General features: G+C 37.7%; 1 protein-coding gene across 1 annotated transcript; it reads right to left on the bottom strand.

The window, feature by feature from the left end:
• Positions 1–495: 495 nt before the first annotated feature.
• tomm34 (translocase of outer mitochondrial membrane 34) lies at positions 496–12,897 on the bottom strand. The gene is made up of 8 exons (XM_004548850.3): positions 12,657–12,897; positions 11,008–11,157; positions 8,042–8,141; positions 7,592–7,744; positions 6,819–6,991; positions 6,461–6,608; positions 5,165–5,291; positions 496–3,407 (listed from the first exon to the last, which is right to left on the bottom strand). Exons 2-8 carry the CDS (start codon positions 11,135–11,137, stop codon positions 3,306–3,308), a joined length of 933 nt encoding a protein of 310 aa, XP_004548907.1. The 5' UTR covers positions 11,138–11,157; positions 12,657–12,897; the 3' UTR covers positions 496–3,305.
• Positions 12,898–13,444: the final 547 nt, after the last annotated feature.

The raw sequence follows: 13,444 nt of genomic DNA, 5'->3' as shown, positions 1-13,444 counted from the left end.
TAATATGGTACTATGAGGTCTTTAAGATGGGATGGGGCCTTATTATTCAAGATTTTGTAGGCAAGAAAGATTTTAAGTTTAATAATTCGTGTCATATTGAAAAAAGATTGCACAAAGCCATCCAGATTTTAAAAAAATTATTTCTTCTTGCTGTTTATGTTACATAGACACAAGCAAATCCATGTGTAGTTGTGTATAAATCAATGAGACGATCAAATCCTACAGTAAGTATGACGCTGTATGCAGCACCTGGTCAGCTTAGCAAATTGGGGGAAACTGTAAACCTGTGTCACTTGTGTCATTTGTCTTTTTTAGAAGCAGCAACACCAACACATATACAAAATAAGGTATCTTAGCACTTAAAGGGGTAAGCTAATAACTACCAAGCTAGTAGGGGTGTAGTTAGTTTGTCTTACTTTCATCTGATGCTCTGCCAAGTGATCAAGTGCTGTCATATTTTATTTTAAAGACTAAAAGAAGGTAGAGCATGCTCAATCTTTTTTTCCCCTCAAATTTATTTGCAGTTAAAACAGAAGCAAGTGACAAAACTAAAATAACAAACTGCAAAAACAACAGTGAGATAAAACAAAGGATCAAGCATAGATGTGCTTCAAAGTTTCCCTGAATGAATAACTTGATATACATGTGGAGGTGCTGTCACTGAAACAAAAAACATGATTTTAGCTTCAGCAGATGAAAGATGGACACAGGCACTTTAGTCAGGATGGAGATGCTAAGCTACAGCAAGTTAATAAGAAATTTTACTCTATCTACAATGAAATAGAAAGTTCACAGAATGAGGCAATACTTTGTACATAAGGACCCGTGTGAGGACACTACTACTTGGTTCACATACTGCATATGTCAAGAGAAGGGGAACAAGTCGACGTTCCGAAGCTAAAGTACCAAGCCAACCTCTCTCACTTGGGACAGAGAGAAATGAAATGAAGCAAAGTAGTAAGAATGCGGTGTCCAATAGGTGACAGAGATAATATATGCAGATAACCAGAGAAGGACTCCGCTCTTAGTTATAATTTGAACCATAAACAGACAGCACAAGTCTTACAACCTGGAAATGAGTTGGTATGTTTTATTTCCACTTCACTTGCCTTAAAGTCAGTGCATTTTTTGTTTGTTTTTTTAAATGTATTATCTTATTTATTCTTTTTTAGATGTTCAAAAAAGGTCTGCGGTTAACAGATTTTCATACTTTGTTCAGTTAAGCTTTTCTTGAGTCGTCACCATCGAAGCCTTCATGGTTTCAAAAATCCAGTAAGACTCGTCCATCAAACAGCCCGTTCAACAAGTCTTTCATTGGCTTGTAAAAAATGTGCAAGGAGGTGACGGCCACCTGAGAATTTCTACGCTCTCGCATGCCCCATAACAGCCTAGTGGTGTGACGTTAAAGTTAGAAGCAACCTTGGTGAGGTTTGTTTATAGCAAGCGAGTCAAACATGGGTCCAACACACCCATTACATGTCAGGTGACAGTTCGATCAATAACAACTACATTTTTATCAATAAAACGTACTGCTGAGATACCAGCATGGATCAAAAGCAGTGAACTAAAATACTATCGTTAAAACTGATGGCTCATTAAAACAGTGGAATATTTACAGACTTCACATCTTTAGCAGGTCAGCTAATGTAATTTATCAGTGGCTCTCGACCACTGCAGGTCAAATTGCGCCATATGTGGCCCTTTAACTACAATGAGTTGAACACCCTTGGTTTGTGTCCTAACATTAACATTTTACAGCTCGCAACTGCTTATTCTTAAAGCACAAACATATCATGAATTTTTAAAGATCATCATTCTGTACAAAACGTACAGGTATTACAAAATTTTACTCCCCACTGAGCCTACTTCCTGGGAAAGTCTGAATCACGTTTTGGCTGAAGGAACCGGGGCAGTACGAACTTCTGGGCTGGCCTACAAAAACAAAAAGGCAATTCTTTTGTTGACATCAAAATCTGCAGCATCACTACACCTTCCTACATCGGAGTAATTAAGAAGAAATGCCAAAGAAACGTTTTCCTTTATTCCAGGAAATTAAATCCAAAGCATACATACTGTAGTGATATGCTGCAAAAGGCTTGCTACTTGAACTCTCACACAAACAGCTCTGCAGGCATATGACTGCCTCACAAGTTAACTAGATCAGACTCTACTGAGGAAATCTATGCAAGCTATCCTATATGGCATGGACATTATAAATATCAAAGGACCTAGAAACAGAAACATGTACTCCAAACATGGGATAAATAAGTACACTACCTGAGAGTAAAAACATCTGAATTGGCTGTTACCTTGAAACTTAACGTCTATGATCACCAGTGTTTACAGAAGCTTTGTGATTTAACTCTAAAGTGGGCTTCTCAACAGCAACTGATTTCTAAGGAAAAACTCTTTCAGTTTCTGTCAAAACTTTTGGGATTCATCAAACTTTAAGATAATATTTTATCCATGGTTACCTAAAAGACCTCAGCCTGCTAATATGAAGGCATTTTTTTTGCCTTCCTCATGCCATTTATGGCCATGTAGTGGTACCATGACACTCAAGCTCCGATAGTAAGCGCCAACCCTACCCACAGAGCCACCCTCTTTGCTATTCCTGTAGTCTCTCAGATTTCTATGTCATGTCTGATTCAACTTGGCTTATTTTTTGGAGAATTCAGCTGCATCTCAGATTTTGCATCAGCAAAGTAAACTTGTTGACTGACCTGTTTCACAGGGTTTGAATATGATCATAGTTTTTTGTCTTGGAAAAGTCTTTAGGTGCATACCCTTGAGGTAAATTTATTTGTCAAAACATACATTAACATCAAATTTAAGTTCTGGCACCCAGCAGGAGCGTCACGTTAGCTGACTGCCTGCTCAAGTTTTACAAATGACGATGGTAAACGTTTATTCTCAGAACCAGGTTGAGGTGTGTGAGTAAAATAAATAACCATAAATACTGGATGATTGGAAACTGACAAGCTAAAAGTGGTAAAAGAAATATTTCCAAGGCTGCTTCATTCCTATTCCAACATCATTTCTAAGTATCCAGAGCTGATGTGGTTTTCTACAAGCACCTTGAGACCAACTTCATGTCTGTTCAAGTGAGAGTAAACACATCAAACAGGAATTCAGTGAAGGAGTTTTGGGAAACACGGGCCTGGTCTTGGACTCACAGACAGTAGAATCATGTCACTGTTCTGCTATTTTCCACCAACTGATTCTTATAAAAAAAGATGACTTTGGCTTCTTGCACTCAGAGCAGTGACACATCCTTACTGCTGCCTCTAGTCCCTGACCTGTCCTCATTTCTTCTTCTGCACTTCCTGCAGGAGCTTCAAGGCGGCCGAGTTCTTTGGTTCCACTTTCAGCAGAGTGTTCAGATCGTCCACGCAGGCTCTGACGTCCTGCAGGGGAGAAGGCAAAAAGTTTCAGAGATTAAAAATGAAACAATGCTGACAAGGTCAGAGAAACTGAAAGTAAAAACACCTCAGTAGAACAGAGTCAGTGACCAATATCTGCATAAAAACAATCAACACAGTTCAGAACAATGCAATTTAATCCACAGTTGACGTATGTGCTTTCTCACAAGGTGAACTTGAACATTTTTAAAAACAAACCAGCTTGGAACTAACAAGTAAATAATAATGTCTCTTGCCCGCTGCCTTATAGTTTGCATATATTTTGCTATTTAGTTTTAAATTTTCATTCATCTGAGAAAACAACTCAATCAGTTTACTTTGAGAAGATCCCCTTGCCATTATTTTGATAGGACCTGAGCATCAACTGAACTTTCTGTTTCATGTTTCCCTGTGAACAGTCTGATCAGATTGCTGTTGTTGTGGCAGTCTCGACTGTCATCCTGTGACGGGTCAGGGTCTGATTCCACCACGTTGGACTGCATCAGGCAACAGTAGTCCTTGTTCTGTTCTGGACATCTATTTGGAAGTCTTGAGGCTCACAGACCAGATTCAGAGCAGAACAAGGACGACTGCCTTTGGGTTCAGTCAAAGACAGTAGAGGATGAGGAAGAAGTTGATAACTATCCCATTACTTTTTGTCACAAAGCATATGTGCTTTATTATTTATTTATATATTCACAAATTCAATCTATTTCTATGGGAAACACTAAACATGGGTAAACAAGTGACACTAATCACATAATGAAGGCTCTCTTGTGTTTAAATACACCTCTGTTTAGCTACCATTTAATATTAAAACGGGATTACAGTCACACTTATGACTGTAAGTGTGACTGTAATCCCACATGACAAAATAAATGTTCAAACTGATTTTTTTCTAAATTCCATCTCAAAGTAGATCAAGATACAAAACGTCACCCAGCAAAAAAACTAGTCATTTCCTTTAGTACTTTGTGACAATGAAAAAAAATGCCGTCCAAAACGATGAAAAAACGAGTTCCTCTCTGCACAACCAGCTGAATGATTTAAAGCCCACAACTAAGACAGGAACAGCTGGTACTAGGTGGTTAGCATTGACTGAGCTTTAAAAAAAAAAAAAAGAGTGAACGAGTGACTAGTGCCCTAGTCTGGGTAACCGGTAGACAATGCCTTCTTGTTTCTTCTCTATCTGAAATAACTACTATTTTTATTCACATCTTTAGGTGACCTGATCTTGAACCCAGCTGAGATAGTGCTAGCTATGATCAATGATGTAGTATTGAGATTCACAATCACAGGAAAAGAAGAACATGAATAAAGAAAATACATGATAAATCTTTGTTTATTTTGCACCCCCGCCCCCTCTTTTTGTTTTCTTGTGCTGGCAGGTTATCTGTTACTCAAGGCAATGGAAGAGGAGACACTGATAATTGGATGTCTAGATAAAAATCACGTTGAACAATATGAGGTGGAAATGAAGAATCGACTCTCTTCGTGTCTTTTTGACAACTCAAACCTCCAAACACTGACTTGAGCTTTTCACTGCATGTAGCTGTGAGTGCCGAGCTTACTGTCTCCTCTGTGTGTTTTGACTACTAATGAGGAGAGACTGTCAGGGGAAACGCTGGTAATTATCAAGGCAGGAAATGCTTTTTATTTTGTCGCTTAGCTTGAAAACCTGCAGACACTTTTGAAACTAACGTCTGATTGCGCTGTGTGGGAATCAGAAGCTGGAGCGCGGTGATGAAGACTCGTGCTCTTACCTTGAGTTCCTTGTGAGCCTGAGCCCTCCTGTAGAGAGCCTTGACATTGTTGCTGTCAATCACCAGCGCCTCGTCACAGTCTCTGATGGCGTCTCTGTACTGCTTCACTGACAGGTAGCACAGCGCCCTAATCACACAACACACAGTAAACCACATTTAAAACATCTGGGCGCATCTTTATTTATTTGAAGGTCCAGTCAAACAATAATGTTGCCATGATGTATTAATTATCAATCTAAAATGCTTCACTACATGTATAACACTCTGTGATCAGAGCACTCCAAAATGGATGAATCTGAATTTGTATTTATTTTCAGGTTCTTCAAGATTATTCATTTTTTTGTCTAAGCTTTTATTTGAGTGACACACCTAAAACTTTACCTTTAAATGCTTTCTAGCCTCTTCATTTGTTCATTTGTTACTGAAATATTTTTAAATGTGAACTCCATTTCAACGAACTCTTTAAATAATATCCAGCTAAAGTGTTTTTTGTTTACTTTTTAATTTATATTTATCTTAGTCCAGGGCCATCATGTGATTCAGACTGATTCTTTACCATTCATTGTCAGAAATCCACATTAAGGATCCTCCAAAGAAAATATAACAAGCTAAGGGGCCGAATTCATGTCACAGTGCGGCAGAGAAATAGAGTCCCGGCATTTCTTTAATATTTTTTTTTGTGTTTGTTATTGTTTTCTAGTGCTACTGTGTTATGTTTACTCATGTCAAAAAGTCAGGAAAGACTTAAGTGTAAAGTAATATCTGTGTACTGAGCTAATGATTTTAGCATTTTTGTCCAGTCACGCAGAAAAACATGACTCATCTACTGTGCAACAGCAGTTAGTCCATATAAGCTACAGCTTGCAAATTTCCATCAGCCACTAAAAAACAGGCTTAATAGGCAATGGGCATTACACAGAAACTGCCCAACATAGTACAAATGCCTCCTGATTAAATAAAGCAACTGAATATTAAAGCAGAGAAAAGTTATCAAAACAAAAATCTTAAAATGTATATTATGAATACCATGTCATCTTTAAAGTTTTCATAGGTATGCAAATCCCTTTAACACAGTTTCAACGATATTGAAATCATCCACCTTTGTGAACATATTACTATTCTTATATAGTCAGGTTTTTTATAACTGCCAAAGCTATATTTAGCTAAATCTGTAGGAGTCTTTATTTTATAAACAAACAAAAACAGGACCAAATAATATATGATGGTTGATATATTCGTTGGAGCAATATTAAATACAACACTGCAGAGACACAGATGTTGATGATCAAGGCTCACCGGTTGGTGTAGGTGGTGACTTCTGTAGGGTTGTGTTTGAGGCTCTGGCTGTACTTCTCTATGGCCTTCTTGTGCTCTCCTTTCTTCACCAGGGCATTGCCTTCTTCTTTTAAGGCCTGAGCTTTCTTTATCTCTTTATCACTGGGAGCTGAGGAGAAGGTAAGGAAAAGGTGGGGGGCATAAAAAAGAGAGTTTGAATATGATAATGCTGCTCTGTCTCTAAGTAACTTTTAAAAAAATCCAATGAATGGTTATGTTTTCATGAAGCTGGTCAACTCTTTGACACTAACAAGGAACTCAGTCAATTCAAATCAATAACATAATTTTAAATAACATAATTTTTCATAAATCTATGTACCAGGTTTTTTTGTTTGCGTTGTGCCATTCTGCTGAGGTGTTGGACTTTGTTGGGTGACATTGCCTGCAGACTTTTGGGCAAGTTTTTCCTTCACAGACAGAGGAACTGTGGGAATGGGAGGAAGCTTTTCTCTCCATGACGGACCGTCTGTCTCTGTGAGTGCCTTTGTCATCCTGAGAAACAGTACAACAGTGACAAGAATGTGAACAGAGAAGAAGCTGAAAAACAAACTTTTTGTGCTTCTGCCCACAAGTTCAGGTTCTGTTCTTGAACTATGGAACCAAGGAGTCAACACTTTTACTTTTAGAGATACTGTGAAGACACTTCTGTTAATGTATTTACAAATACTCATGTGTAGGTCTAATGTCAGGTCTGTGTATTTTCATTATGGTTTCATAATCTCTTTCTTGGGGACGGGGGATTACAGAACAGTGTTTAAAACCTACAACAGACCAAGAAGATGCATAAACCATCTGTTTTTTTAAACCTCCTAAAACAGATATTTCTGTACTGATATTTCTGCAAAACTGTAAATTGTAAAGTGTAAACTGGTTAGATTTGTTTATTTCGATCTGGAAAATCAAACTCGGAAACAACTGTGATTGGTCTACTTGGCAGTAACATGCCATACAAACACAATATGTTGATATTGTTCACAGTGCGATTGGAAAGGCTCGTATTAAGGTACTGCAGCTATAGAAACTCAGAGATGGTGAATATTATATTGTAAGCTAAAATATAACCATCACTCAGCTAGCTAACAGACAACATACCTGTTGGTGCCATCGTGAGCTGCTGCTATGTTGCAGTCAATCTGTAGAGCAGTTTTGTAGTCTACGTAAGCTTGCCTATAACGCTCCAGAGCTTCGGAGGCAGCAGCACGACGAAGCAGAGACTTCACATTGAACTGGGATAACTCCAGAGACCTGAAAGAAAACATGTTAAAATCATAATTTAGATAATATTTTGATAATGAACAGGCTGAAAATGGACGTATCGTCATTAAAAATTTAACAATAAGTTTAATGGACAAAACTACAGAAGTCAATATACAGAACAGAACAAAACATTGCTTTTATTTCATGTACTTGAGCGTCTCCCTTATGTTACATTACCAAAGGTTGGATGTTCTCACACAATCAAACACCCCAAATAAGAAAATCAGGGTGTAAGATCTGAGGAAAGAAAGATGCATGAAATCCAAATTGCAACATCACACTCACATATTGCAGTCTTTCACACATTCCCCACAGTTGCCATCCTTCAGGTAGCTGGCTGCACGGTTTGAATACAAAATGGACAAATCCTCTGGATTCCTTTTACCTTAACAGGAAGAAAACGATGTGTTTAAGAGCAGATCGTCAAACAACAAATAACCCTATTAATCTGAAGACATGTGCAACTGTTAGAAAGAAAACATTCATTAAATGACCAGAAAACACAAATCACACAACACAGCATTGTAGTGTTGTCAAGCACATTGTAAAATATTTTTAAGTCTTAAGTCTCTACTTATTGCAACATGGCATCAATTCTCAAAAACTGCTTTGCTGTTCCCTGATGCTACAATAGCCATGTTAGAAACTGCGACTAGCGAGGAAGATGAGGGATTTGATACAATTTAATGTTGCACTCAATTCTTATAGCATTTTGCCTGTACTGTAATACTAAATACTAATTGCAGTACTAATTGCACTTATGTGTGCAGCTCTGCACACATAAGTGGAGGAAGCAGATAGAGAGACTACCTAGACTGAGTATATTCACTTGGGATGTCAGTGTACACACACTGATTTTCCCCAAAGAGGTTTTAGTCAGAGCCAATGGAAAGGAAGAAGAAAATAAAAGAGCACTGGTTTTACATTCATATGGGTTTCATTTTATTGTTTAAGACCTTTTTTACTAAATATCTTCTGCTGCTCCCTTATTCACAAGGGGTCACCAGAGCAGGTAGCTTTGCATATTTGTTTTGGCAGAGTTTTATGCCAAAAGCCCTTCCTAATATAAACCCACAAGCAAACTGTCTCTTGCCAGCGCAATAGCGCAAACTCTGCAGTATTGCACTATGGAGCCACTAGGACAATTTTTTGTATGTCAGTTTAAAAAAGAAGAAGAAGAAAAATGTAGGGATGGGAATTAAGAACCAGTAATAGGTTCCCAATAATTCAATTCCTTGGAATTGTTGGTCTGCTTGCCTATCGATCCTGCTTATCTGTGTGCTGGAGGAGGAAAATAGCGGTTCAGTCTACAGCATGTACTTATTTTTATTGCACAAAAGGATGAGAGTGCAAACTACATCCAACACAGAAACAACTGCATTATGTTGCTAATACAACTTTGGCCCTTTGCAAGCATACTAACACTAAGCTAGCCAAGGACCCAGAGTGATGTTAAAGCTGAGTAAATACCAACCCCTGAACTCAAACCCTGAACTTCAACAGGTAAAAAACGGATGAGCAGTCAGGCTGCAGCCTCCGTTTCTACTTCTATTTTTATGGAGAAACACAAAAGTAATGTAATGTTTCTACAGTAGAATCATAATCACTGTGAAGTAGGGCTGCCACGATTTGTCGACTAGTCACGATTACGTCGACTATCAAAATCGTCGACGACTGATTTAATAGTCGATGCGTCGTTTGAAGCTTTGTAAGATCACAAAAGACGCAGGAATAAGTGGCAGGATTTAAGAGTGTAATAACGGACTGAAACAGAAGATGGCAGCATTGCATGTACAAGGATGTCAGCTACCGTTAAACCCCGAAGAAGAAGCAGCAGCTGTGTCCCAGAATTCATAGCGCGGCCCAGCGCAGTTTCCAACAATGGCGGCAGCTAGTTAGTTTTAATGTTACTCTTATTATTCTTTCTGGGTCACAAAATAAACGTTTAACATATTTTCAGGCGAGAATGTAGCTGTGTAAACCTCAAATATCTGCTCAGTTTATCAGGACACCACATATTTTCAAAAGCGCTCCGACGTTTTCGGAGACATCTGTTACCCACTAGCTCGTTAGCGAGCCGGGGGCTAGGCTCACTAGCGCCGTGAGAACACCGGACTCCCCGCAAATCGTTTTCAAACCCACCGCCGTCTTTCGCTACTCAGGTTAAATATATATGAGTCACTTAGATAACTTAAAATGTTATTGTTTGGCTTTTTTTTTTTTAGTATTTTATTTGTTCCTGAGTAAATCAGTTTGTCTGAGATTAAAGTTATAGTTTTTACACAGCTGAATAAACGTCAAGCAGACAGCTGATTATCAGAAGTGTGAGATGCTCCAGAATATACTCCAGTGTCCTGTTATATTTTAGATAGCAAGGAGTTTATTAAACTTCACCGAAACAATCTGCAAATTTCATTAAAATTTAATAAACTATCATCTTGTCTTTATTTTTAGTTAGCACAGACCTTAAACACTTAAAGCTGTAAGCTAATGATAGTTATATAAGAGCAGATGCTGCTGGTGCAATAAGCTGTAGTTTTACGTCCAATGGATGATGATCTGATTAGTCGACTAATCGCAAAAATAATCGGTGACTAGTCGACTATCAAAATAATCGTTTGTGGCAGCCCTACTGTGAAGTCTTCTTGTGCTAGTTTTCTTCTTTGCTTTGTGTTCATAACTGAATACTAAGAGAAAGACTGTATGTGTGTCAGCATTAGGATTGGGGTTTTTGTTGAGGAACAGGAATGTGCCAGTAGGTTTATACTGTTAACTGGTAACTATCAGGTCATTTTACAGTAGTGAAATGTTAAAGTAATGAAGGTTATGAGCAAAGAATACTTCACTACTTCCTCTTGGGAGTAGTGAAGTACTACATTACAAAGTACTGCATTTCTTTTAAGAAAAGTGTTCTGTGTAATATATCTTTTGAGTAACAACCTCAATACTGATCAACAAAGAGGGGAAATACCTCCAGCATGCACACACATTTGACCACCACATGCAATTAATCTGCATGAATTTAATGTTTTTGGATATGCTGCTTAATGATGGTGGTGAGTCTCAAAGGAGCCAGTGAGAACCGAATGAGAAGACAACATGAACCTCTAATGGAATTGGAACCACTAAATTGATCAATTTCCATCCCTAGGAAAATGCAGATTTATATCAAATAAGGTCACAGGAACATAAAACGTACTTCACACTCATTTCTCGGTGAAGTGTATGCACGCTCAGATTATAATACTTACTGTTCTTCTCCAGCGCTTTGATTGCCTGGCTGTAGAGATTTGTGGCCTCGCCATATTGGCCTGTCTTGAAACATTCATTGCCAGCTTGTTTCAGCTCAGCCCAGGACTTGGACTTCTGTTTTGGTGGCATGTCTTCTTGCTGGCTCCTACCTAGAATGATACAGTAATGGTTGGTTTATATGTGGATTAAAACATCAGACAATTCAAATGTAACTGAAATGACTCATCAATAAAATACTGGATTTCTATTCATACAAAGGAATAATGTGGACCTCGCCACCTCTGTGTGGTGGCTGAATGAGGCACGTGTTTCTACAACAATTTTGTAAAGAAAGAAATTGATATATTAGTTGTTACACACAGCTTTGTTTATGTGTCAGTCAAGAGAAGCTTGTATCTATATTTTTTGTCAAAGATGCTTCTTCATTGTTTTTTTATTTTTATTTTGTTACTGTATTCACCAGTGTTGGTCTGAAACGGACAATTAACCTGAAAAATGTGTGAAATTATTTTGACAATTAGTTCATCATTTTTTAAGTAAAACTAGAGGGAAAAAAATACTTTTTTAGAGATTTTAGTTTCTCAAAGAGGATTTTCTCCATTCAAAACTAGACAATTGTCTTCGGCTTTTGTTTTGTGCTGTAGAGAAACTGAAACAAAATGTCACAACAAGCCATATACTGAAAGTAATCACTACTTATAAGGTATATATTTTATCATCACTTCAATATAAAAAATTGTACCATAAGCACACCATGAGACTGCCTGATTAACACTAAATCACAAGAGTAATTTTAATTACCAACACTATATAGTCACATTCAGATGCAGGCAATTTTAGATTGACTAACAAGAATATATATCAAATAGCTTTGCTTAGTGCACAGAGGCTTATTTTTGTTTGAGGCCACTGGCAGGGCTGTAAATTAAAGAATTTTCCAAATCTGGAATTAATATAAAATATCTTGTCTAATCTTAAAAAAAAATTTCAATTAGTTACACTGTACAACAATTAAACAATTAAGTTGAAGTCATTTTTTTCTTGCAGTGGTGCTTTATGTTCTCTTCCACATGCCTTTACTTTTTAACCAATTAATTAATTAACATGGTGTCCACAAAAATGTATAGAGTGAAATCCTGCACCCAGCTCTGACATATAACATATGTCATATGACATATAACCACAAACCAATAAAAATACTTTCCACTTTCAGCTTCTGTAGCCTTACTACAACAACAATAATAATAATAATAATAATAATACTGAGATTTGATGGCAGCTAATAGTTTGCACTCACATATACCACAGGCTTAACTTAAATCAGTTAAACCTCAGGTTAAAAACCCCACACCAAATTAACAAACCTGCTCATCTAACTGTAAGCTAATCTGGTACCTAGCCGCTAACAGTTACACAGTCATATTCTGTTCATGACATTTTCTCCAAACCATTACTTAAATCCTACTTTCAAAAAGAGCCACAACTGAATCTTGTTTCCTCGAGATTTTGCTTAAAAACGCGTCTTACTCCCACTCTTTCTATGCGTTAACTCGCTAGCTAAGTAATGCTAACTCGTGTGGGTTTTGAATGGTGTTTTATGGCAGCTAACATAGCGTAGCATAGCTTTGCTACTATTAGCATGTCTTACCGGCTGCTCAGTCTGAGAGATCACAACGAGGAAGTTCCCCTCTTCACAAACTATCTGTTGCCCTTATGAACGTTGCTAATAATGGCATTACTCAGTGCATGTATGTTGTCCCGGTGGCTGAGACCCACACTCTGCCTGGGTAGAGTTTAGTACAGGGGGAGGTATATGGAACTTGCCGGCAGTCTCTAGTAACTTCTCAGTTTGCGATATCGGTTTCGCTTCGTTTTAACGTTGTGTTCAAGTACTGTGGTCAGTGTAGGACTTTCACCTGCATGGCGCGCCCTCTGGTGACCATCTGATCAAAGTGTGTTCAGAGACCAGAAACCACAAATGACTCACTGGTTGAGTTTTCAGCAGTAATCGCCACAATAATTTTAACTTTATAAGATAATACATGCAGATTTTTTTATATATGCTTCAGCTTTTGATCGCGAAGCTATAATAAAGCGCAGCTCGTTTTACTTTCGTGGTGAAAAGTCCTTTGCACTATCCTTTCTGTATCTTGAACGCCTCATGAGATAGGGAGAAGCAGTTGTTCGGTTTCTATTTAGAGAGCAAATTGTGTTTCGACATAAATCTCGCGATGGTACATCGTGTCCTATTTAAATCTAAATGTATTTATTTATTTTTATTTTTGGAATCTAGTTTGACGAGTACAATTTAAATGTACAAACATGAGTTCCTATTAGAGTTAGAAACCTTGTAAACGGAGTTGAGAAAATATATGCAAAAGAAGTACTTATAGTCTGAGACTCAGGCAAAATGTAAAAAAGAATTTTAAAAAAATT

Source organism: Maylandia zebra, linkage group LG5 (assembly GCF_041146795.1).
Source record: "Maylandia zebra isolate NMK-2024a linkage group LG5, Mzebra_GT3a, whole genome shotgun sequence".
NCBI classification, from domain to species: Eukaryota; Metazoa; Chordata; class Actinopteri; order Cichliformes; family Cichlidae; genus Maylandia; species Maylandia zebra.
This window is presented reverse-complemented; position numbering and strand designations above follow the sequence as displayed.